The 27,419-nt window shown below is 42.4% G+C and overlaps 1 protein-coding gene across 1 annotated transcript; it reads left to right on the forward strand.

The window, feature by feature from the left end:
* Positions 1–3,341: 3,341 nt before the first annotated feature.
* On the forward strand, positions 3,342–27,358 carry rnf38 (ring finger protein 38). Its single transcript, XM_006790596.3, has 13 exons — positions 3,342–3,460; positions 4,413–5,101; positions 16,590–16,651; positions 22,967–23,169; positions 23,245–23,617; positions 23,733–23,897; positions 24,147–24,317; positions 25,185–25,370; positions 25,487–25,590; positions 25,717–25,801; positions 25,940–26,061; positions 26,180–26,279; positions 26,545–27,358. The coding sequence occupies exons 2-13, from the start codon at positions 4,501–4,503 to the stop codon at positions 26,605–26,607; spliced, it is 2,235 nt and encodes a 744-aa protein (XP_006790659.2). The 5' UTR covers positions 3,342–3,460; positions 4,413–4,500; the 3' UTR covers positions 26,608–27,358.
* Positions 27,359–27,419: the final 61 nt, after the last annotated feature.

Below are 27,419 nucleotides of genomic sequence, written 5' to 3' on the forward strand. Positions count from 1 at the left end.
GTCCAGCTTCTGAGCCAGCACTGTGAAACCAAGCTTTGTTCACGATTACAGAATTCAGTTTAAATTATAGTGGAAACTGGACGCTTTTCAAAGTTACAAAATAGGCCAGATTTCATTTAGGAAAACGTCTTCGACAGTGATGCAGAAGATATTTTAGATATTTCTTTTCTATTTAATGTTGGAACCATGACAAACATGTTCGTCTTTGCTCTAAACATTTCACATAAAAATATCACCTGGCTGACAAATATAGACTGTGGATACAGTCAGAGCAGGTGGCCTAAGATGACTGGCTACCTATTAGCACACGAAAGAGGAAAACTGTTAGAAATAGATAGAATAGAGTACCTATATACCCCAAAGGGAAAAGCTGCCATGAGCTCTCAGTCACTAAATGGGGTTCTGACTGCACAGTGCTTGGTTCTCAAGGCTGGTCCCACCTATTGTTTAGATCTGCTTTAGGAAACAGTAAGGCAGGCAGAAGGAAAGAACCTAATGTGTTGCTTCTTGCCTGTGCATTCTTGGCATAGCTTGTTGCCCTTTTCATTTTTTGACTGTGATTTTTTTTCCCTCTTGCTTTAATAGTGAAGCCAAGGGTCCGCAGCCAGCCAAGTCCCACCGCTCCAGTCTGGCTAAGCCACAGAAAGCCTGGCCTCCTCTACTCTGCTCTCTCTGTCTCCCATTCTCATCATATGTACTACAATATGTACCGTCTCTCTTTCTATTTGTATGTCAATATACCTCCTCTCTTACGTCTCTTTCCTTCATGTTTGTCTATACTGGTCAGTCTGTCTTTTTGTCTCATTTTCTCCCCTCTTTCTTGTCTTGTTCTGTTCAAACAGACACACACAGACGCACACACACACACAGAGACACACACACGCACCACCCTCTCTCCCTGCCTGACAGTCTGTCACAGCCAGCGGACTGGTTTAGCAGGCGGGGTTCAGCTGGGCTCCACAAACACATGGCACTCAATCTGCCTTCTTGTGTGTGCTGGAATGGTATTTCTTTCTCTGTGCTGTTTAAAGCTTTCTGTTTAATCTTCTTTTAATTTTATGGACACGTTTAAAAACAGTCAAGTATCTTTATGTTACACTGTAGACGGGCAAATGCGTACTTTTGTAGTGAAATTAATGTTTAAGGTTAGGGAGTTTCTCATACACAGGTCGTTTTAAATATCGTCGTTGTCACGTCTAACCTTCAAGAGCTGATTGCATAATGCTTAGGTAACACTGATATAATAAATGCAATGACGCGTCATCTAAAATTTAGTCGCTCTACAGAAGACATTTGGTCTTTTTTCAACATGACTACAAGAGAGTTTGGATGTATCCAAAAGAGGCAGTGTAGACAATTTGCTCCTCTCTGCGTCTCAATTATAGATCAAGAGCCCCTTGTGTGTACAAAAAACAGAATTCGCCAACTCAAACAAAGCCTGCTTCCTCTTCTGCTCTGCTCTGTTCCTATATGATCAGCACCATTCATTCCGCCACTCAGACAGGAATCTAATTAGACCAGAATATCAACATTAAAACCTATCTGCCCCCCTCCATCCTTCTCTCGCTCTCTCTCTTTGTTTCTCTGCTCTTCCCTACAGCTGGTGAGAGTATGGTTTGTGGCTGCCCCTCCCCCAGGTTTTGAACAAGCCAATAAGAGAGCACGTCAGCAAAATCCCCCCCCCCCCCCCCCCCCCCATACACACACAGACACACACACCATCCCTCGGTTTCCCTTACCACCCTATCCATTTCCAATCCCATCCCCCAGAGCCCTCTCTACACCCCATCCCCCTTTCATACCACCCCTAACCCACTTACTCATCCTGCCTCCACCCTCCCACACACCCATGAGACTTCCCCACCCTCTCCACTTTCTCACCCGTTCTCACCCTCCGTAGTACCTCCATGGTCCTCGTCTTCTCCATTCCTTTCACTTTTCTTCTTACTCACCCTTATTCCTGGACACCCTTCCTTTCTTCTGTACTCCCTCCCCGTCATTACACCCACTCGCCATTTTCGTTATCCCCATCTCTTCTGTTTCCCTCCTTTCCCCCACCTTTCTCCCTCCCTCTCTTTCTCTTCTCTATCTACTGTGGCCTTATCTTATGAATATCGGTAGCACACTGGGTGAAAAATTGATCCTCCCCGCCTGTCTGTGGACGCTGCCACAGCGCATTAGCCTGCGTGTGATGTGTGTGTGTGTGTGTGTAAGCTTGCTGCTTGTGGGAGACACAGAGGGAGGAAGGGAGGAGTGAGAGGAAGGAGGGTAGGAGGGATATTTGCATATCATCAAAGTAGGAAAAGGGAGTGTAATGAGGAGAGAATATGTGTGTGTCTGTTGGGCGTATGTGTGTATTAGGCCTGTTGTTGATGGGCTGGGCTTCAGTATGTGTGAAATGAGAGAACAAGACCAAGGGAATAGGGTATAGGAGGCAAGATAGACTCAGATGGTGTTAGATGTGTGTGTGTGTGTGTGTCTGAGAAAGAGAGGACAATCAGAAAATGTACAGTTTTCCTCTCACATGCCATTCTTCTTGCTCCCATACACCCCCCCCCCCCCCCCCCCCCCAAACACACACACACAGTAACAGTAGTTTTCATAAATATTTCATTTGTTCTTGACCTTTGACACGGCACCATTGAACATTTTCCAAAAAAAGGGTATAATGGTCTCAAGCTTCTGCAGCTGTTTGTTTGTTTGTTTGTTTTAACATTCAATCACATTTTTCTCCAGCTTATGAGAAAACATGCAAAAACCCCTTTTAAACGTGAAAACTTTGGCCCAGATCTGATAAACACAGGCACTTCATTTATCCTAGTGGCCTAATTTATTTTAGATTACGGCTGAATAATCAGCCCTCCTCCCCCATTTTTCTATGTTTGTCACTATTTAATAACGTTCTAGTTATTTTTTTCTCGCTACTGTAATTTTGTAGCTCAAGTAACTTCTGCAAACACAGCAAATACTTATTTTTAAAGCGAACTTTCGACTCCAAAGGAAACAGCTGCAATGGGTAGGCTTGGTATTTGTAAATAAATAATTTAAAGCCCCTTTTAGTCTGCCTCTCTGCTATCCACGGCTTCTGATTTAACAGCCCTACTAATAGATTGCCGAGCTTAAACCGGTTCATTTCACCGGTAAAGTCCGGATTTTAAAATTATATTTATAAAAACAAACTAACATTAACAGTTTTAGTCATTTGTCTGTGTTTTTTGCCATCGGTGTCTTAACCAGCATTGTGTCTGGGGGAAGCAACTACAAATGCACTCTGTTTTCTGTCGTCGATTGATCCGGTCTGGTGAAATCCGACTTGAGCGTTGACGGTCTGTCACATTTCACGCTGACACCGAGCGAACACTGGGCTCACACACTCGCGTTCATACACTCTCACAGACAGGGCTCGCAATATTATCGACAGATCCGAGTTGGGAGTACAGTCGGGGAGAGCGCGTTGAAGGTAAGTTGTTAAAAAAATACTCAGAGCAGGGGAAATAGACCCGGTTTCAGCGTTAGACACAGAGGCGGGGTCATTCCTTAAGATCCTGTTAATTTTAGCCGTGGTTCTTTCTTTGTAATTTTAGACCGGCCACTTTTAATGTTTCTCTCTGCGCTTTGCTGTTTGCTTCCTTACAACCGGGAAAGCTCTACCGGCTCATCCCAACGCAGCGAAACCACCCGAATAAGTTTATACACAACACCGTTTTGTTTTCTTACTATTAACCAAATATTTTAAAGCGCTTCGAGGCGTGGGTGGCTAGCTATGGGATTTTTCTCTGTGTTGGTGGGTAGAGGAGGAGGGGTTCGTATGGCTTGACAAGCTAGCGAACGACATTACGCAGACTGGCTAAACAAGTTTAAATGTGGGTTAAAGTGGCGAAAGTTGTTTTAAAGTCGGTTCGAGGATAATTGGGATTCCGAGAAAGCGAGCTGGTGTGGTAACACTGTAGTTATATTGTTAGAAGAAGCATCATAACGCCTTTACCACAGCGTGCTATGCGCACTAATGTTAGCATCGCCCCCAAACGCTAGCTTCCCGTCAGCTAGCGAGCCGTGGTCGTTGCTGTTGTGAAGTTAAAGCTGCTGGTGAGCCGGGAGAGGAATCGTATCCCTGTCACATTCATGTAGGTTGTTTTTTTAAATTCCCAAACAGTATAATTGAGTGAAAACTTAAATATTCACAATATTCACAATGTAAGCCGATGAACCAGTTTATGAAATAGCAAAGTTTTAGTACCAAACTACGAGTTAACTCAAAATTACAACACACGTGCATGTCAAAAGAAACTGATGGCTTTGACTTGTTTGTGTAGGTAGTCCAGCTTGGTGAATGTTGTGATGTACAGTGTTAACAGAGTACCTCACAACTCGATTTAACTCTTCCTAACTCATTTAATTTGTCATTTTAACAGTGTGTAAAAGCTGCTTCGGTGAGGGGAACGAGAGGAAAACGCAGGGAACAAAAAAGGAAAAGAAACGAAGGAAATCCCCCGAAAGGAAATGCCAATCGCAGCCGCTGGACAGCCAACGACTCAGGAGCCTCGAGTTTGCCCCCGGCTGCCCTCCACCCCGGAGCCTGTCCCTAAAGGGGCTGATTTATTCGACGAGGCGGGGGCGACAGAGTCTGCGGAGCGAATAGAGTACGGGGGCGCGGAGGGGGGCAGAGGACTCGGGGGCTATAGTTACAGCCAGAGCGGCGCGAGGGGCTTTGTACAGCCCGGATCTACCAACGGCTCTCCGCCGCAGTCCCCAGAAGCGTCCTCCTCTTTTCTTTTCCACCCCCTTCACCCCCACCAAATGACCATGGAACCTCCAAGGACTCGATCTCGCTCACGGTCTGGATATTATCAGTCGTGCGGTGTTGGAAATGGCAATGGAATGACCGGCAGCGCAGTTATGGTATCTAACCACCACCACCATCTCCACCACCACCATCAGCAGCAGCAACTACATCCACAGCAGCAGAACGGTGCCGCTTGCGCACCACTTGGAACTCACAGTATCCACTCGGAGAACCAGCAGCGAGCCCCAGGAAGTAACGCCTCTCCCGGCATTCAGAGGCTGTCTTCTGTTCCCGGAGCGCACCGCATCCCATCAGCAGGTAAACGTCTCCACTTGTCATGGTCACTGGACGTGTATGTGGTTGTGTAGATTTAGAACAAGAAAGAAAGGCGAGTCACACCTCCACTCAGACTTTTAATTTCACACTGTATGCGAGTTGAAGGGACATAAGCGGAGGTGTTCTAATACCTTTCTTTAGAAGCTAACAGAGAGAGGGAGGGGACTGCCCTGGGCTTGGCATGACTGTAGTGTCTGTGCATGTGTGAACACATTTGATGTATTTTAATTAGATGGGGTGTTTTATGCTCTTGCCACTTAGCTATAGTGTGGATGTGATACACAGTTAGCACATACAGTAGGCAAATGAAAAACAGCAGCCTGTGCTGTGGACTGGGGTAGCCTCAAGCCAGTTGAACTGCTGTGCATAGTTAGTTAACCAGAGTGCATTTCTTTAGGCACTGTGGCATGTCTACTTTTAGTCAATTACACAAATATTGATGTAGCTAGGTAACAAGCCTTATAATGTGTACAGGCAAAACCTTTGACTAAACTAAACTGTTCTTTTTCAAAGCTTCTTGGAGCGAAAATTGTAGCTAGATAACCCAACTTGTTGGACTGTAGTGTGAAGTTGTGAACAAGAGTTAAAATATCCTCATATATTACTCATATATTATGATATTGAATAGATCAATATTTAGTCAGCATTTACTGTTGTAAATGCACATACACAAAAGTGCTTATGACGGAGAATCAGCTGACCAAAGTGGTAAACAATCTTAGCCATGGCCTCTGTTTTAACAGATATTTGGTTTCCGTCTGAGGTTGTTTTCCGTTTCAAATGTTCTTTTCTTTTTAATTTTTTTTTTATTCACAGCTACCTGGGTAACCTCTGCTGTGACGTTTTTGCTCCATTGCAAAGCAAACTTGGTTAGAGTATGTGCGGACTGGTGTTGGGTGTTAAATACATGTGAGGGCACTCTCACACAACACAGTGAGTGCAGTGTTGTGAACTTCATAACATAGAAGCAGCACAGCTAGAGTTTCACATTCACTGAGGCTATGGGAAAGTTTTCCTTTCACTAAAGCTAATAGCACACCTAACTGGCTTCGCAGGTTTGAAAATGCTTCTGCAGTTGGTAGTATCCACGGGTGTTGTGGAAACATTTTACTAGTTTTTATTATTATTATTATTATTTTAAAGAAACATTGTAACATTCTAAAACAAAATCCCCTTTTTATACAGTGACATTATGTAGTGGAACTTTTGTTTTATAAATTTTTTTATTTTGCAAATTAGTTTGAGTCATTGACATTAAAATGTAAGGACTCTGGGAAAAGCAGGGTTTAGGTTCGGTCTCATTACAGCAGACAAATTAGTCATACCGATTCTACCTCTTGGGATATGTCTAAGACTGCAGTCATTTCTCTCACTAAGCAACTCATATATGACAGACGGCCTAGTTTTTTTTTTTTTGTGTGTGGAGGTACTTACTTCTGCTCACCTCTTCGAAATACGTCCTCACTTGGGTACACCATCGAGATACACAGTGAAATGAAACTATTGAAGTCCATGGCTTAAGTTGCATATATAAGAGTAATAAGGATGAAGATGATGATGGCTTAAAAAAACAAAACAAAAACTGTCACATTTTAAACAGTAGGTGTTTGCATATCTGTGTACACAAAAAACTGAGCAGGTCTTTAGAGAGACTGGATTTACCTGTTTGGAAGACTGAGAGCAAGAACACAGCTGAACCCACATAAACAAAGAGAGGCCTCTTTTGAACACTCAGTCATTAGGTTGTCGAAGCAGTGTGTGTGTTACTTGTATACCTTTGTGTTGAGTTCCAAGGAAATAAAGTTGTGTCTCTGTATGTTGTTCTTAGGAGGGAACGAAGAACCAAGACAAATTAATAGGAATAAGAATAAAAATATAGACTAGTTTGCCAAGTCACAGTGTCTCACCAAACTGCTTCTAGTTATCTTCAGTGTTTATCGACCCACTGAGACTTGCTGCCTGTACTCGATCATAGTAGCTTCGCTGTGAAATGGATAGCTCAAATCAATGAATGGAATGACTTTATTGTATTTCAATTCAAATTGATTTTGATTTAGAGGAGGAGGACCTGGGTAGAAATTCTATAAATTTACCAACTTGTTGTTCAGACAAATTTCAACACAACCTGACACCCACAAAAGAACAGATACTCAGAAAGGCTACAGTTGGATGTACACATTTGTGTTTGTACTTTACTCTCTTCTGCATTTGTGTAGGTAGATGATGAGTCTAACAGTAGAACAAATGCACACATATAAACGTTTCTTTCATTTAGTAGATACTGCAGTTTAAATATAATGTAAGTTATTGTTTTATTTCTATGTATTTTTAATTGAGCGCTGTTTACATTGTTAACAGCAGGAAGCAGGGGGTGGGGTGGGGGTGTACTTTTATAGTTAAACGTACTCCTACAAGAGTAAAGCAGCTGGCTAGCTGGACCTTTCCCACCACTACACACCTCTTATTAAACCCTCTTTCCATTCTCAGAATGGGATTTGCTTGCTGGGAGAGAGGAGGGATACTTAATCCATTCTTCCACTGCTAGTCACCTGCGTTGGACATGAAAAATAATGATATCCTGTACTCTTCAGTCCCCTCCCTACTCTCCTCTCCTTTCCCCTTTTCTCCACTCATCTCCTCTACTCTCCTAGTCCCCCGTTGTAATTATTTTGCTCCCATTTTCCTCTTTGTGTGTTGTTCTTTCATACTTGTTTCATATTGTACATATTGCAAAGGGTATTTTCCTCTTTTTTTTTTATCTGTCATAAAGTTCACGTGACTTTTTAGGAAATCATTATGTTTTCAGACTTAAGAGAGCTGATGTCTGCAAAACTAAGACTTGAGGTTGCAAAAGAGAAGCACAGAAAAGCTCTCAAAATGTTTAAGACTGCTGCCAATTGGTCCGAGTTGATAAAAACATCCTTTGTAGCAGCTGATATCTTACCCTGATTGCGACCCACCTCTGTCACAGTCTGTCCTGTTACTCACATTCACTTCTCCCTCCCGTCTGAATCAGTCAACCCTTTCTGTACCCCTCCGGTCCATTTTCTTTGGCTTCCTCCTTCACATTTGTCTAATGGAGGGATCGTTTTAATGGATTGCCCAAAGCAGCAGAGAGGCGGACAATCCTGCCACTCTACCTCTACCCCTCCACTCCACTCCTGTCCTCTCCATCCTTCTGTCTGTAACAGAAGTGGAAACATGCACTCTGTTTTTTTGCTTTCCTTTGTCTTGTCGCCCAGGCAACCCCCTCTAGTTTGAAGAGAAACTCTTTCACTTGGATTGACCAAGTAGCAGGGGTTCCCTGCTACTCTGTCACTCCAAATAAACAACAAAGCAGTCACTTTGGTCAGCAAGAGAGGATCCTTGGAATAGGGGAAAGTGACCTTAAATTAGCTCAGAATCTAAGGGAAAGGGCTCTGATCTGGTTTAGGAAAAAGGTGCTTCTGAGACTAAGTGTAAAAGAGAATGCCAAAGGGTCACTTGACTCCTGAAGAAAGGTCAGTATGAGGAGAGAAGAAGGAAGCCAATGAGTGAGCAAAAACTGCAATAGCGGGTTAAAAAACAAGTCAGTGGTGGGAATTTGTAGTCATAGGACTGCATTAAGCAAGTACAGTGAACGAGTTTTAGGAAGGTCAGTTGCAGGCAGGGGATGAGGAACGGGAAGATGATTAGGCTGAGACCAGGCAGTGATAACAAAAGGAAGATGTGAACAAATATAAGGAAGAGGGCTGTTGAAGAAACGTAGCACGTCAGGGGTGCGGTCATAAGCAAAGCATAGACAGGAAGCATGTCTTTCTTGCACAAAGCAGTTGAGTGTGCAACCTGAGAGGAGGTGTGGATACTGAAAACGTGTTGGAGGCATGAAGAGGCCAGAACAGTTGACTGAAGTCAAGACAAGCACTAACTTTGGGAATGTGGGTAAAGGTATGTGTCAGAAAGGAATGGATGGTGAGTGAATTAAGGAGGAGGATGGGAGGGAGGCATACGTTGCTCCTGGTGTTTGCATGTTGGCCTTCGGTTACTTTCAGTTTAATTGCATATGTCCACTGGATGTACCTTTTTGTTATATCATGGCTGCAAGCCTGTGTTTCCCCTTTTGTTGCGAGAAACATCCTCTTTTGTAAAATTCTTTTCCTGCTCATGTAACCCTTTCTCAGTAAGCTGCTGGGAAATGGCATATTATGTCAAGTTGTACTTTTTAAGTCAACAGAATAGAATAGAATAATCCTTTAATTGTCCTACAAGGGGAAATTTGGGTGTAATACAACTTCATGTATACAACTTCATGATTTATATTTTCTTATTCTCGCCTTTGGAAATTTCTTTTTAATCTCAAATAGCTTCTGTTGCAATTCTGTGCCTCAACAGTTGAGCATCCTTATCTTTGTTGATCATTTCAACACTACCCCTCAATGTGTCCTTCTCCCTTTCCACCTCTGTTTGTCTTTGTTTTCACTGCTTTAACCAAGACTGCTCATTTACATGAACTGAATATTTTAATCTGCATAGTTGTAAATTGAAGTAGTAAGTTTGCTTTGGATGTTTTGTAAAGTGTAACTGTAAGAAAACCCTTCCCACCCCCAAACCTCATGTGCAGGATAATCCACTTCTCTGCTGTCCACACATATGCGGAGTGTTTTCCAAACATTCATCATTTTGCCAACATATGGCTAAAAGGCTACATCCATTGAAAATTCAGCGCTTCATGGAGCTGTATTTTGGCAAACAGGAACTGTTTAAACATACTGTGCATACAGATGGGCAGCAGAGAGGTGGAACACGCTGTAGGGATGGTAGAGAAGAGTCATTAAGATATTTCAGTGAACTATAAGCTTCTGTCTGTGTTTGTTTTCATACCCTTTCCTGCCACCTCTCAAGCTCTCAGGGGTGAAAAAAAAAACGTAAAAAAACTGGGAAATTGGGTTTTGTTTTTGGTATAAATATATATATATTTTAATTGCACTTAGGGTGTTTTATTGGTCAGAATGCGAAGATAATTTCATTTACTTATTTATTTACTCAGTATCTAGTTGCAAGTTTTTGGGGGGGCTGTGAGATTTATACCTTCCAGCTTATGAAATAATATTACACTTTTTTCTTTTCATTTGAGATAAAAGATGTCCAGGAGGCTTAGTTTCACTTAAGTTAGGGATTGGAGCAGATCCCAGCTCTAATAAGTAGAGAGCCAGGGTACACTCTTGATCCTGGCTTATAAATGATGTGTTAGTTGCCCCAAAGACAGAGAGCAAGCACATTTTATTAGTAGCTATTTCCAATGGGCTCCTCAGAATGTAGTTCAAATAGTCGAGAGCTCACTTTGTGGCACTAGTGTCAAAATTTATGATGGAAAGTAGAGAATTAAGACAGTTAGCACTCTCCTTTTCTGCCCATTACTTTCCTTGTCTTAATGCTGTTGCTCAGATGGCTTCTTTCTTTCACTGAGGGGAATGTGGAGAGGAAGACTGAAGACAGAAGGTAGAGTGAGAAAAGAAAACGAGTGTGAAAGAGCGGTTCGCTTTGTGCATTTTGTATTTTTATGAACTTGACTGACTTGGTGCGTCAGTGCACACGCCTTATTTACTTGCTGCCTGGGTGGGCTGGGAGCAGGAATGGGACTGTTAGAAACATGTGCATACAGACAGGATGACGTCACAGTCGAGCTAGAGACCAGCTTCATATCAGCCGCAACGCTATTGACTTCTTAGACCACTATTTCTAACGCACGCGCTTTCTTAAATCAATTCTGAAATAAAACTCCTCTGCAAATATTTTAATTTTGAAATTTGTTGTGTCACAAATGCATAATAGAAGAGCAGCATACTGGAGCGGTGTGACCAGGTTAATTTCCAGTGAGTCTTGTACCCTGCGAATGGACTCTGAACTCCACTGGATTGAACCTGCTGGCGGTAGTGCTGTCCTCTGTTCTGTAGATGCGGTTATATCGACATTATGGCTCCTGAACCAGTACTCAGAGTCGTGCGGGCTCTGTTTAGAAGAACAAGGGACACGGGGCCAGCTGGTATGAGTACAGGGAGTATTGGTGCTAGTTGGTTAGCAGCAAACTTTAAAAGCAAGAGCAAGAAAATTAATGGATGTAATAGTTCAGGGAGACGGATTTAACAAAAAAGAAAAAAAAGTGTAGTAGTGGAGCACCACTTCAGCTCAGTAGGTGAGCAGGCGACCTCGGGTTTGAGTCTGACCTGTATTGTAGTATAATGAAATGAAAGACAGTTGCAAAGTATACTTCAGTGGGTGTTAAGATACCCAAATGGCAGAGCACAGTAAAGTTTCTGTGTGTCTGCAGATCCACATTTTGCCATTACGTTGAAAGATGCATGAGGTCAAAACAATACCAGCCTCGTCATAAAGAATGTACTTTATACATTTACACATCCAGTTTTAAACATTTTGTCATGTCGGAAGAAGCCATAGGCCGTTTCTTGGACTGTGCTCATGTTTAAACTTAGCCTGTATTTGAGCTCGCGGAGACAGTACTGGGACAGGCATACTCACAAAAATGCCAGACTTGCCTTTGACAGGAACTATGTTTACTAGCAATGTACTGGTATAGAAAGTTGCTGCCATGAAATCAGTCACTTATTATTTAAGGTGAGCATGGAGAAACTTCCCCTTTAATTAAACAATGCAAAAAAATATCTGTGTTAACCTGTACATCTGTATGTAATAAATATGAATAAACAATGTTGATTTTTGAATGGATTACATTAATATTTGAGCTCAGTGACTCTTAATTTGAAAGAAACATGCTTCTAAACTTTTTTGTTTTGGGGTTTTTTTTGTGGCTACTTGGGACTTTTGGTAAAACAAATATACATACACACACACACACACACACACAAAGGCATGCAAACTTCACCATGGCAAAAGTTTAAATCCAAAAACATTGAAAGATGCTTCAGCAAACACTATTTATTATACATACACGACATAATATTCCGATGTAGGCATGCAGAGATGAGGTTTTAAAAAAGAACATAGACGTGTGAGCTACTCACTGTTGCCCATATTCACAACAAGTTCGCACTCAAGTATGTTATGTGCAACCACCTGCACACGCTTGCAGACTGTGGGATGTAAATTTTCAGGCTTGAGAAGAAATGCAGGATGGAGGAGCAACCTCAAGGACTGCAGCAGAACACACAAAAAAAGATAATGAGAAAGATAATGAGGAAGGAAATGTAGGAGGACAATGAAGTGGGAGAACGGTAGAATCAGTCCCATTTCTATACGTGCACACGCTCTTTTGCCATGAAGCGCGTGTGAAGCAGGTAATGGTTGGGCAAGCGTTACATGCCCGCCTATTTTAAGCTTGGATATCAGCTTGTTACTTGACTGCTTTGCGCTAGGGTGTGAAGTGTGCTCTGACATGTGTTCAGGAGGCGGGGTGATGTGAGAGGTGTGTATATGCGCGCGTGTGTGTGTGATATACATATGTTCAGTTTTGCTTACTTTCTGTGAATGCTATGTAAATGGATACAAGTTCTGCAGCAAGCCGTCTGTGGCTGGTTGTTACTGTTGAGCTGGTGATTTGTTAAGTGAACCTTTTGCTTATCTATCATCTATCCTTTCATCTATCATTTCTGTTCACCCACTCTCTCCTGTGTTTTTCCATTTGGACATGAAACGGGAAGATGTAGTTGAATAAAGATAGACGGTAAGAGAGAGGCTGATGGAGATCATGGATAGAGATGGTGCGATAGGGCGAGAAAAGGAAATGTGGGTGCCGTGCGATAAAGCTTCAGGAATATATGGGAGGGAGACAGGCCGGCAGATAGGGAAATAGATCGGTGGCTGGGAGGGATGGTGATGAAGTGATGGAGAGTGTGAGGAGGAGGAGGATGTGTAAGGAGGGTGTCTGAGCTGAGTGCAGGGGGGGGAGGGAGGGATGAGAAGGGGAGGGAGAGGTGAAGGAAATGGATAGAAATAGCTGATGCACTCTGAGGCTTACAGAAAATCAATAGCAGTCAAGAGGGGAAGCCACAACCCCCACCCTGTTCCCTCTCTCTGGCTCTTCTCTCTTTCTCTCTCTCCCTCCACTCGTTTTTCTTCCACTCCGTGTCTCTTCCTGTCTCCCTTTCCTCCTCAGTGGTCTCACCTTTTCATGCATGTTTCCAGCCCTGTCCTCTTCTTCTGCACCTCCCTTTTGCCCTCTTCTTGTCACCCACACTTCTCTCTCTCTCGTTCTCTCTCCTCCTTCACCCTCTCCTGCCAACATTGTTGTGCTGGTTTCGTGAAACAAACAACTAAAGTCGATGGCAATTTTCTGCAGCCACGGGGAAGGCGGGGCCTGCAAACTATTCATTCTCCACATAGTTACTTAAGCTGGCATTGCTTGCAATCATTTGTCCTTCATTTAGATAGGACCTTTTTAAATTTCACACAGCAGGAAATGGTTACTGCACACTCAGTTCATTTTTTAAAAGTTTTTTCAAAAGTTTGTTTTGTGACTTTCAAAGAGAGAAGAGATGAATTGTGGTGCTCTAAAGCAGTACTTTGTGTCTTTAGTATTATAAGTCATAGTTCTTCATATCATCTGCTTCACACGGCAGATATTTAATTGTCAAAAAAACCAATTCTCCATCATGATGCAGTCTGTTGACCTTATTATTCTAGCAACTATATATCTTACTGTGTTCGACTTCCTCTTGTTCAGATAGCTATGCAAAATTCAGTTTTAAACACAAAATCACCTGAAAGTTAAGTTTAAAAAACTTTGCAGCCTATTGCTGTTTTGCCACATGTATGTAAATGTTACTTCACAAATACTGGTTCATTATGCTTTTAACCAGGTTAGCTGTTTTTCCAGCTAACCCTAGCCTCTTGTATTTGTACACTGACTGCTTCATTGGCCAGACTGCTTTTGTTTTAGTCCATGATATTATTATTCTCCAAAGATGCTCATTGTCACCAACTGACTACCAACTCTGCTATCTTGGACTGATGCTGTTTTACCCTGGAAAATTGCTGTGAGCTGGGAGGGCCACTCAAACCAGGTGAAGAACTGGTTCATGTGCTGCTGCAACAATCTCATTGAAGTCTCCACAGCAGAATAAGACTAACCTTCACCAACTGTAGTCCAAAACAGTAAAATTGGACTTTATCTATATAATAATGGATTGGATTTATATAGCGCTTTTCAAGGCACCCAAAGCGCTTTACAATACCACTATTCATACACTCTCACATTCACACACTGGTGAAGGCAAGCTACAGTTGTAGCCACAGCTGCCCTGGGGCAGACTGACAGAAGCGAGGCTGCCATATCGCGCCATCGGCCAACACCAGTAGGCGGTAGGGTAAAGTGTCTTGCCCAAGGACACAATGACCAGGACAGAGAGCCCAGGGATCGAACCGGCGACCTTCCGGTTACAGATGCGATTCCCCCTGAGCCACGGTCGCCCCATAATGGGAAACTTACTTGAGTAGCAGCTGATTATATTACCCATTTCTTTGTCATAGACTTTTTACTTGGTGGGGCAAAGACAGTTTAACGTTTGACCCCACTGCTTCCTCACATGTCAAGAAAAGTTGAGGACTGCATTGGATTTGCAAAAATGACTGAAGAGACGGAAAAGGGGATTCAAGAAGGTCACATCATTTGCAGAGTCCGTGGCTTGCCAATGAAGGTTCATGTGACAAAGTCCTTTGTACAGTAGTTCAGTGTCCATGAAATCCATTTTGTACTGTCTAAAACGTCCTAGATATTGTCGAAGAATTTGCCATTTCCTCGCACATTGTAATTCATACTGCAAATCCCACCATTCGGCTTTTCTCGGTGCTCTAACAGCAGAACCAAGATTGTGCACAGTCTGTTAGTCCAACAGTGAACACGATGTTACTGCAACATTTTAAACCTGCTCTGTAGCTTGTGTGTTGTGCTCTATAGAGTGACTCTAACTGAATGACTCGTTTCTGAGTCAATTTACAGGATTGTGACAATGTGCAAGTGAGACCACATTCAGGGAGGGAGCTGGATTTTTGCCTATTGTGATCAGTGAATGAGTGTTGCAGAGACGAGCCGCTGTGCAGCCGGCGAGCTCCCTGAATACTTCACCAGTATTCCGTCCCAAATCATCTCAGTGGAAATAGCCTTTTAGCCTGGTTTTCACTACACTAATATAAGCTTTACTTACTTCAACCTTTTCAATCCATTTATTTGTCCTGCTCTAGGGATTGAAATATGAAAGGAAATGCTTTTTAAGGACTGAGGAATTCAGTTGTGAAAACCTCACTCTGCCTCTTTCTGTCTCTTCCCCCCCCTTTGTTGTCAGTCATAGCTTCTCTTCAAAGAGGCTGGCTGTAAGCAGGAAAAATCCCACAAACAAACAGCCGATAGGTGAAAAATTCTCTTTTTAAACACCTTTGTAATTTTTTTTTTGTGCATCTATTTCTTTTTACTTTTGATTCGTTCATTTTTATTGAAAAGGTAGTCTTGTCTGGAGTGCCCTTGGGAGTGCTTACCCTTGGTGTGCGTACCACTGCCACCATCTGTGGTGAGGACGTCTCAGACGAGAGACGTCCCCACGACAAAGGAAAAATAAAAGGCAGAATAAATAGGAAAGACAATAAAAAGATGAAAGCATTGTTGAAAAACAAAAGAGTAAAAGTCTTAGCTGTGATGGAAGCGGCGGTATCATCAGAAAGCTTCTCTAATCCAGGATTACTGTGTTTATTTTGTGTGTGTGTGTGTGTGTGTGTGTGTGTGTGTGTGTGTGTTTTTGCATGTGTGCCTACATCTACTGCCTCTGATGTGAGACAAGAGTATGCCATATGTGTTTCAGTCACTTTTTTGCCGTACACACGGTCAGCAAGCGTTCTCACAAACAAACATGTTGTCATTGTTTTTTGCTGCTGTGTATAAAGTCTTAAATTGGGTTAGAATAATAACAACAAAGGGATTAAATGGAGATAATACACAGGTCTCCAAACAATGATGGCTATAATGTCAATAATGCCAAAAGGTATTCCTTTTATGTTGTAGTTTATATTGTAAAATGATACACAGCACACCGCAGAAAAAAAAAAACTTTCATGGCCGTGTACATAAGAAAAACTGATGCCTATTTGCGTTGTATTTTTAGGGAAATGAGCTGCTTCTGTATTTTTGGATGAGAAATACACAGAGAAACTTTTTAGCCTGGCATGATAATAGTTGTCCAAATATAATTTTGTTAAACTTATCAAGCGCAGATGATGACGATTTCTGGGCAATTTAAGAGTTTTTGCTGTAGTTTATTTGCATCCAAGAGGGTCTGAGTGGGGAAAAAGAGTCGTAGGAGTGTAGAGTTGGCTTAGTAAGGATATCTGAGTGCCCTCCATTTGTTGTGACCATGCAGGGGCATCAATTGTGACCTTCAAATGGACTTGAAAGTGGTATAATAAGGAAAAACTACTCATTTTGAAAGGTTTGTAGCAAGCCTTACACGTTCTTTCCTTCTTTGTACAGGAGCCTCTGGCGGGTCCTACCACTGCCACCCAGACCATGCGTATGGAGAGGAGAGCGATAAGGTAAGAAAGACATTTATTAAAGTTTTCACAGAATTTCTGCAAAATGGAAAAACTTTTAAAATGTACGGGTTTAATGACCCCTCTCCCAGAGATGAAGCTTTAGCTCTGAGAAGTGCTTGATGGTGTTTAGTATTCAGCAGCAGGCAATGAGGCTTCTTGTGTAGACATTTGCCTCCAATTGCCTCCTTGAGAAACTCAAACAGCAGTGTCTCTGCTTTACATTTCATAAATGCCAAAGTATGTTAAGAGGTGGTACATAACTGTATGCACATTATACATCTGTGAGAGAGGACTGCAGGTTGTTGTTTAAGTTTATTATTTACAAATAGTTAGACTGTCATTGTTTCATGTATTTGTTGTTTACTTTTGTGTAATGAAGCATACCATACCATGCTTTCGAATAACCAGCTGATGTCCAGTTGTTTACAGAAGATTAATCTGATTACTGGATTACTGGATATTGCATTTAGCCGCTTTCCGTTATTTGCAGTGTTTTCACTAAAAACAGTTTCCCTTTTCTGTTAAGGGTGCGTATCCTTTTTGTTTCAGAAACTATATGTTTGCGTCACCAGTTTAAAAAACAAAACAAAAACCTTGTGTGTTTGTGTGTGTGCTACTGATAATATTTCAGTATACAAGTGTACTTGAGTAAATGATAGTCATCATCTTAAGTGAAGTTGTGTGTTAAAAGCTAACAGATGAAGTGGAAAACGGGTAAAAAAAGGAGGAGAGGCGAGACAGGATGCTGAGGAAGGTGTTGCAGAGGGCTTGGAGGAAAAGAGGGGAGGGAGAGAGGCGAGGCCAAAAACAGGGAGGGGGTATTGCTAATGATTTCACCTCCAGCTGTGGAACTTGGTTGGAGTGAGAGAAGCGAAAGGAGGGGAAGGAAGGGAGGAACAGTGGCAGAGGAAACAAAATGGGCTTTGAAATCTTGTTGATGGAAAGAAAATAAGTGGGGGGAGGGAGAAGTGTTTGAGTGCTAGTGGGAGCATGTCTGCAAAATATTAATGAATCTGTAAAAGCAAATGACCATATTTGCTCAGTGTGCAAATTCGTGAACAGATTCTCATGGCAGGAAAGAGAAACCCGGTCTCTATTGTATTTTTTTTTTAGGTTTGTATTTTCATGCAGTCTCTGGGCCTCGCTTTTATTTTGGTTCTCAGCAAAGACAGTGAAGCCATAACAGCTGTTGGCCAGAGTTGCTATGTGTATGTGGGTGAGAGTGGATACTTGCATACCCCAAATGTAGACATGGTGAAAGAGAATGTGGAAGGGTGTGTCTGCACTTCTGCTTCAGGATGTCTGTCCACTCTGGTCTGTGAACATGCTGTGGATGCTGGAATAGGAATAGGAGGATGTGTGAGCCATAGATGGATTCACAGTTTGTCACAGTGTGTCAGTTTGTTTGTTTGTGTCAGAATGTTTTCTTCTCATATTTTCCAGCTTTTGTTTTTGGACCAGATGTGTGTCTGTGTATAAGTTCACAAGTTCGGGCACTCAATTAGAACATGAGGGCACATTATAACACATTGCTTTAGGGGACACACACACACACACACTCCTTTGTCTGGCAGTGCTCCCCTCCCTCTAACGTGGGTAGACAGGCCCATCAAACTTTCATAGTAATGGGCAATAGTCTGCATTTGTTAAGGTGTGTTTGTCCTGTCTAAGAACCTTTTTTGTCCTCATGTTTTAAGCAAGGGTCTTGGACAGGGCAGGCAGACAGGGAAAAAGCAGGGGGCACACGAAGAGGCGATCATAGATGGGTTTAGATTATCTGATGGAAGGAAAGGGGGGATGGTAGGAGGTTATTCGGAAGGGTGGGGAGAGTGAGTAGAGGAGACTGGCTTAGATATGAAAATGGGCACAGTAGATGTCCCTAGGGTTTTGGGGTTGGGGCGAGGCTGGTAGAGAGGTTGTGGGGTGTTGGGTTGGAAGAGAGGAGCTTAGTGTCTCAGAGTGGGGTGGGGGTGGACCACTAGTGCCCTCCATCCAATGCCGTAATGGGCGTATTGTAGTATCTTCTGCTGGTTTTGATAAAATGAAATGGAGAAAAGCTTATTTTTCATTTCTTATATGACAAATAACCTGTCTTCACTGTTTCACTCCGATTCCAACTTGAACTTCAACACATGTTGTGTTGCGTTCAAGTCTCCCGAAAGAATCTGCTGACTTTTAAATGTGATTAAAAATGTGTTTCAAAAGCAAAGCAGTGGGAATAAGTTTAATTTGTTGATGTGTACTTCATATATGCCAAGTGTCCATCCTAAAAAAGAATTTAAAAACAGATTTTAGTTTCAAAAACAGTCTGGGATTATGTTTTAGCCTGGACAGCAGGCAGAAAAGACTTATGTTTCTGTTTGAGCCATGTTTGCTAATTAAATTGTGTCAAAACATTATAGCTAGGCATTTCATCCTTCTTGTGTGGGCATTTTTTCCCCCCATTGCCATTTCTTCCTGTAGCGATTGATGATGCTTATGGTACTGCTTTAATAGATTGTCATATTTGCTTTGCGACTCTTCATCTTTGGTCCAGGTCCTTTCTTTTCGTACCTTTGCTTTTTGTTCATTGTAGTTTTTTCTATAAGCCAAAATCCCTTTTGTCTTGTTTACAGTGTCACAATCATGCCCAGCATGCATGTGTGTCGTCATTTTAATATGCCTTCATAGCCTTGTTAGTACAGACAAGAGATTATTTGTAAAACTCTAAAACACTGCTAGTATGTACAGAGATTTGTTTTAAAATGAAAACATATTTGTGTGACTGAAGTCTTAGTCCTCTCGTCATGTCAAGGCTCATATTTTTATTTGTTTAGTTTGTTTCGAGTTCACCTGTTTGACGAAAGAAAATTTCATACTTTGAAGATAAAGAGAATTCATTACAGCACCGAATACGAGATGTGTTCTAGAAAACGGCTTACAGAGTAGTAAGAACACAAAAACAAGACTGAAGCAAAAGCCATCTCAATGTGCCTTGTCCATTTTATTCATGTATTTATTTTTCAAAATGTTTGGTTCATTCCTCCTTACCTGTTGAAGAAAACCCTTAAAAATAGAGATCTGAATGAATTTTAATCAGGGGATAAGGCAGGAAAGGGTTTGCTCAGCTATCACATGGCTTCAAAAGAAGTTACAACAGACTTGCTTATATTCTGTTTATCTTGGACCCAAATGATAAGGTGTATGGTGAGTCACATAGCATATAAAAAATTGAAGAGGCACACCCAAAGTTGTTGTGTATAATCCTCACTGCCATCCACATTTTTTCACTCATTTGGGATCCAAAGGGCCCTGATTCTCTCACGTTGCTTTAGCCCTTTGATTGGACAGATTCAAATACCAAAGTCACACTCATTTCTGTATTTCTATTTTTTATTTATACATTTTTTCATCAAATATCCTTCCTTCTTTCCAGTCCGCTGATATAATATTGTACATGCAATACTAAAGAAAGCCATAGTTAGTGTTGGGGCTGGGCAGAATAGAAAAATTTTGATATATTGGTACCAGTTTATGTAATATTCAAGAATAAATAAATTCTAAATAACAAATATGCTTAATGGGGAGATTACGCAGGTTACCATCTACATGTGATTTAAATTGACTGCATTTGAACATGACGGTGTGCACAAGTTTACTCTAGCCTGGCTTCTAGCTGCTAAACAGCTTTTACTGTACAGACCAGCCCTCCAGTGATGAAAGGCAGAAACACTGTTGTAAACACTGTTGTAACTAGGGATGGTAAAGAACTAACTTTACCAGGCATGATTACTTTACTGTAATCACGCCTGCACACTATTTCATAAAAATTTACTGGCATTTAAATGGTGCTTTTCTAGTCTTATTGATTATAGAAGATGCATTCACACACACATAAAGACAAGATGATAGTTTATTAAATTTTAATGAAACTTGCAGATTGTTTCGGTGGAGTTTAATAAACTCAGCCGTCTGCTCCTTGCTATCTAAAATATAACGGGACACCGGAGTATATTTTCGAGCGTCTCACACTTGTGATAATCAGTTGTCTGCTTAACGTTTATTCAGCTGTGTAAAAACTATAACTTTAATCTCAGCCAAACCGATTTACTCAGGAACAAATGCAATACTGAAAAAAGCCAAACAATAACATTTTTAAGTTATGTAAGTGACTTATACATCATGTTTAACCTGAGTAGCAAAAGACGGCGGTGGGTTTGAAAACGATTTGCTGGAAATCCGGTGTTCTCACCGGCTCTAGTGAGCCTTGAACCCAGCCTAGCTATCCAGCGGGTGGGTAACAGACGTCTCCGAAAAACATCGGAGCGCTCTTGAAAATATGAGGTGTCTTGATAAACTGAGCAGATATTTGAGGTTTACACAGCTACATTCTCGCCTGAAAATATGTTAAACGTTTATTTTGTGACCCAGAAAGAATAATAAGAGTAATATTAAAACTAACTAGCTGCCGCCATTGTTGGAAACTGAGCTGGGCTGCGCTATGAATTCTGGGATAGGTTGGGCCACGAAGTATACACCCGACCCATCCTTCAAATCTGGAGAAATGAAGGGCTCATTTGTCGGAGTCTTCAAATTTGGACAGTCTTCGTTGTGTCGCTGTAACGTAATCGGCCTACAAATGCAGGCACAAGAGGATGCGGTTCCTGAATTTGGACACAGCTACGATACCGGACACGATACCGGACACTGCTTCTTCTTCTTCGGGGTGTAACGGCAGCTGGCATCCTTGTACATGCAGTGCTGCCATCTTCTGTTTCAGTCCGTTATTACACTCTTAAATCCTACTACTTATTCCTGCGTCTTTTGGGATCTTCAAACAACGCGTCGACTATTAAATTAGTCGTCGGCGATTTTGATAGTCGACGTAATCGTGACTAGTTGACTAATCGTGGCAGCCCTAATGCAGACTAAGAGTCGAATCACCAACATTCTGATTAATGAAAGGGAGCTGACCAATAAACTGTTGTTTTTTAAAGGTATTTGTATTTATGGTCAAACTATTTAAGTTCAAAACTGCAGCCTGCATCACCATTTCTGTTAAACATATGGAGATGTATGGAGGTGACTTTTTTGTTAACCTTGTTGCCTGATAGTAGTTATTGTTTGCCTTTCCCATAAACATGTCAAGCCCAGGTCACATTCAATATTATGGACAAGCCATTAGTGTATACTCTGTTTGGGCCTGCAGTCAGAATACATTTTGAACATTTTTTTTTCTTTCTCGAACAGCAGATTTTGCCTCTAAAGAACTTCAGAAGCTATTGTTCTTTATAGGCTGTAGAACTCAAACGGTGGCAGCTGCCCATGTGTGAATGTGAATTTGCGCATGTCTGCAGGCGTTTCCATAACTGTGTGTGTGTGTGTGAGTGAGTTTCTGCAGTCTGCTCTCCAGCTGTTTCCTGTTAGCTATCACACTGCTCTCAAGGTTGCTGAGCTGTGTATGTGTGTGTCTGTGTGTATGTGTGCTAAAAAGTCACAGCCGCTGAGTCATTTTTATCACACTTTAACAACGTGTCTCTCCCACGAAGAGGGGAGCTGGAAGCAGGGATCAAATAAGTAGAAAGGGGGGGGAGCATTGAGAGGGTAACTATGGGGAAGTGTGTGTGTGTGTGTGTGTGTGTGTGTGTGTGTGTGTGTGTCTGTGTGGTGTTTCTTAAAGAATCCATGTGTTCTTCAGAGCACAGCAAAGGTCCTCGTAAAAGAGTGACTAAGAACTGACACATGGATATGTGTGTGTTCTTGCCTCACCAAGTGCTAAGCGTGCGAGTCACTGTTTGACAGTAAGTGAAGTGACTCACAGATGAGTTGGTAGGATTGAAGCGGTGTATAACTTATTAGTCAGTCTAAACCTGGATGACTAATAAACTGAGCCATGTCTCTGTTTTTGTCTATGTATCGTTGACTTTTTTGACTTCGCAAGAAAGAATTTGTCAAGCTATCCAATTTAGGGAGTGTTCTCGTAATTCGCACATGGGCTTGTGAGTGCTTGTTTTGTTTGCATTTCCTCGTGCCAAGAGGAAGTGACTTTCAACCTTCAGGGCCTTCGAGAGCTGGTGGTGTAATATGCTTTCTTTCACAGATGCACGCATGCAAAGTATGTAAGCTCGCATGGAATATACAGGAAGTACCGTTAGTCACAAAGGAACATAATGTCTAATGTGATGGTATGGATTGTAGGCTAGAGGGACTGAAAAGCATGGTGAAATTGATTTATTTGATATGAGTTCCATGGGTCACTGACCACAATATCCATTCCCTCTCTCCTCTTCTCCCCTCTCCCCTTTCCTCCTCCGTGTTTCACCCCTCCCTCTACAGAGTGAGGAAAGCCCCAGTCCAAAGCGCCAGAGGCTGTCCAGTCAGTCCGTCTTGGAACAGCTAACCTCATCTGCACCCCCACCATCCACCCCTTCTCCTCCCATCCGCCCCTGGGAATCAGGACCCCAAAGTCGGAGACAGTCTCATCCTCACTCACACTACCACCAGGAGAGATGCCTAACTCCAGCCCGGCACAGACGCAGGTAACGTGGCAGTTTCCAGATTGTCATTTATTGATTAATTTTTTTTAACTGTTCCACTATTCTTCCCTTTTTTAGTCCACCAGCAAGACGTCAGCGTGGCCGTCTCTCCAGACCATCTCGCCACCTGCCTCCTCATCACCACCCCCCCACCCAAGGCCCCATATCTCGTCTGTCACCATCCGAGCTCCAGGATGAAAACTACCACCACAACCCCCATCCACCCACTCCGCAGACATACCCAACACACACTCCCAGCGCCTACGGTCAGCCTCCCACGTCTGGGGGTGGAGGGGTAGGTTCAGAGGAACCCCGAGCTTTCCATCCCCCCAGCCTATCATCGCGACTACTACACCCGGCCACTCACCACCATCACCACCACCATCATCAGCAACAGCATCATTCAACGCAACAGCAACAAGGAGCCATGGTTATGGATTTGCATGAACAGGTCAGTCTGCAAATATTTTATTTTCTGTGGAAAATGATAGAAAGCTGCGTGTGTGTGTGTGTGTGAGAGAGAGAGAGAGAGGCTGTACTTCAACTTTGGTGTGATTTCTGATCAGCTGCAGCAGGGCACTGTACCTGTCTCCTACACGGTGACCCCAGTCCCTACTCACGGTCTCACAGCGCCTTTGTGTAGCAGTCAGCATCTTCCACCTACCTGCTCCTCACAACAACAGGTCCCTGCCTGCAGCGTGGTCTTCAGCACTGGACAACACTACCACCCGGTGAGAGGCATAAAACAGTGTAAAAGTTAGTAGGAGTGTGTGGGTTTCTTTGTTGATTTGAAAAATAAAACACTTTGTACTGTGCAGTTTCTTTAAAAGAAAACTAAAGTGAGCAACAGAAGTGTGCCAAAACCTTTCCTGTTTGAGGAAACTAGTTAGCTTTCTCAGTTGTGGCTGCCACCTTGTGGTGAGACTACATATTACAGTGACCCCCATTTTATTTCTCTCTTCTCTTCCACTCTCTTCCAGATGATACAGGCATGTTCAGTGCAACATTTGCCGGTGCCCTATGCCTTTCCCTCACTGCTGTCCAGTGATCCTCAGTTCCTGCTTCACCCTCCACCTCACATGTCTCACCACCCACCCCACCTCCCCACACCCGGACAGTTCCTGCCTTTCCAGACACAACAGCCGCGTTCGGTACGTGATCAGCTTTACTGGCAATGACCTATATCTCTCTGTGCAATACTTGCAGTGACTTATATCCGGTTTTATAAAGACTTTAAACTGTGTCAGTGCTAGTCAAACACAGGTGTGTTATTTGCCCAAAGTTGCTGTTGCTGTTTGTTATACTAAAGGTAGAATACAAGAAATGTTGCTAAAACTAGACCAGTAATGATAATAATGGATTGGATTTATATAGCGCTTTTCAAGGCACCCAAAGCGCTTTACAATGCCGTTATTCATTCACTCTCACACACTGGTGGAGGCAAGCTACGGTTGTAGCCACAGCTGCCCTGGGGCAGACTGACAGAAGCAAGGCTACCATATCGCGCCATCGGCCCCTCTGGCCAACACCAGTAGGCGGTAGGATAAAGTGTCTTGCTCAAGGACACAACGACTAGGACAGAGAGCCCGGGGGATCGAACCGGCGACCTTCCGGTTACAGATACGCTTCCCAACCCCCTGAGCCACGGTCGCCCCAATATTTGATTAATTTGTCCAAGTGTTTTATTTAGCTACAGATGAGAAGTTATAGAGTTAATTGGTGTTCTTTTCTGTTTGTTATTCCACATTAAAAGACGTGTACATTTTTTTTCTTCAAGTTACAAATATTAAGATTTTACATGTTACATGTTTTATTGTGTCTCTCTAAGAGTAGTTGAATCATTGGAGTTACAACTTTTAATATTAATTAAACTGTCAAGCCTTCAGTTATAAATTGTGTTATTAAAATATGCTGTTTTGTGATTTTGCTGAAATCTCCAAAGAGAGAGAAAAAAAATAGGACAGCAAACATGTCTAACCCACCATAACGCCTGGCATGCTTTCGTCATTTAATCACAGCCCTTACAGAGGATTGAAAATGAGGTTGAGCTTCTGGGAGAGCAGCTTTCAGTGGGTGGAGGTTTCAGCTATGCCCACCATCACCATCACCACCATCACCACCAGCCGCCCTCTGCTCTGGCGCCTTCAACACCGCTCCAGTTCCTTTCACACCACGACCCCCTGTCACAGGAGCTTTTTACAGTGGTGAGTAGATTTGTCAAATCAGATGTTCGTTTATGTTACAATGTAGGATTTTTGTAACATGAATTTTTTAACCATAGTGTAATATTTTTTTTTCCATCTCTTTTGCTGTGTCTTAGCCCTATCCTCACTTTATGCCTCGGCGATTCACAAGCCGGCGTTACCGTTCTCAACAGGCAGTACCCCCGTCTCCGTACCACCCCAGCTTCCTGCCTTACTTCTTGTAAGTTCCTTCTTAAAAAAAATTCTGTTGGAACTACGTGGCTGAATTTGCAAGAGATCTGAGTGTACCTCAGGATGGTAATGAATGCAGTGTATTAAACTTCTTCATGCTCTTCATCCATCACAGGTCCGTGCTTCCTATGCCTCCAAATGTGGCCCCTGCTATCAGTCTAGAACTGGATGTGGATGATGGAGAGGTGGAGAACTACGAGGTAGAACAAACTGCTGTCGAGCTGTCACATTTTTCATTTTGTTTGAAAATACTGCATCCTAGAATCAAGCGACAGTTAATATGATGACTGTTTGGTTTTTTTTTTTGTAAACATGTCCTTTATCTTCGAAATCTTCAGGCCCTGTTGAACCTCGCAGAGCGTCTGGGAGAGGCCAAGCCCAGAGGTCTAACTAAAGCAGATATAGAACAGCTTCCATCATACAGGTTCAACCCCAACAACCATCAATCTGAGCAAACACTGTGAGTACCTTTTTGCGTGGATTTTCTTTTGTTTCGTGAGCAGTTGCAGGTGTTTGCGCAATTTAAAATGTTAGCCCAAGACCACGTGTAAAAAAAGCTCCTAACATTTGTCTTCCAGGTGTGTGGTGTGCATGTGTGACTTCGAGTCACGCCAGCTTCTCAGAGTATTACCCTGTAATCATGAGTTCCACACCAAGTGTGTAGACAAGTGGCTTAAGGTGAGTGATGACATTCTTTTATTAGGATAACGGTAATAAATTCCACTGAGGTTGTGAAGCTCAGGCAGAGCAGTCATGGCACAGCAAATAACTGTGACAACTGAACTTCCAAAAAGATATTGCCTCACTCGTATTTATATCTAGCAGCCTGAATTCTCCTGACTTGTAAATCACTTCAGTAAAGAAAATTTACACACTTTATTTGCTGTGCTGTTTGTATTTGGTACATTAATAATTTATGTTCTTTATTTAATTTTTTTCCCAGGCTAACAGGACCTGTCCTATCTGTCGAGCCGATGCCTCTGAGGTACAACGGGACTCTGAGTGACCTCCTATAAATATCCACAATCCCTGACTCCCTGTTGGATGCACCAACCAATCAGTGAACTTCCTTACCCCTTTACCACAAGCCTTTGCTTACACATAACTGGGACCAGTGCTCATTAATCCTTCACTCTATCCCACCAGACACTGAATGGTAATTCTCACCTGGGATCAGCATTTATAGAAGTGTGGAGACTTTTTGCTGACTCGTGCTTACTTTATCACTGGACTTCATAGGCCTTCCGTTTTTGGACTATTAGACCCTGCTACCCTGCCTTCTTCTGATGGTTAACGCTCACTATAAATGGCCTTTAAAAACACACCCACGACACAGTGTCATGTGCAGGTGGACATATATGTACGTATTTTTAAAAAAAAATGGCATTATGAACCCTTCTGAATTGTGAACTGTTAAGTTCTGGTAATGGAGAGAAGAACAGGCTTATTTGAAAACCACCTGTATAGTTGTACTAACAAACACTGAGGGGGGAAATTGGCAGTCCAAAGATTATATTTTCGTTATTGTTCTTCTGGTTATAATTAAGCAGTCCCATTTTTGGTGTGCAGAGACTGACCTTTTTAACTAGACTCATTATAATTGTGCAGCAGAATGAGCCAGTTTAATTTCTCTGTGTGTATTCTTGCATTCCTTGGTTTCTGAGCAGTCTGTATAGGGTGAAACAAAGATACTGTACACTGTGTGACAAAGAGTGAGCTACTTTGGAGCAGTGAAAAAATACACTTTATTTTCTCTATCCGAGTGTCTGTGCGCGAGTGTTTTTTCAGCAGTGTGAGCCTTTTCACTTGTGGGGATGA

The sequence above is a fragment of the Neolamprologus brichardi genome, chromosome 6 (assembly GCF_056152115.1).
Source record: "Neolamprologus brichardi isolate AB-2024 chromosome 6, ASM5615211v1, whole genome shotgun sequence".
In the NCBI taxonomy this organism is placed as follows: Eukaryota; Metazoa; Chordata; class Actinopteri; order Cichliformes; family Cichlidae; genus Neolamprologus; species Neolamprologus brichardi.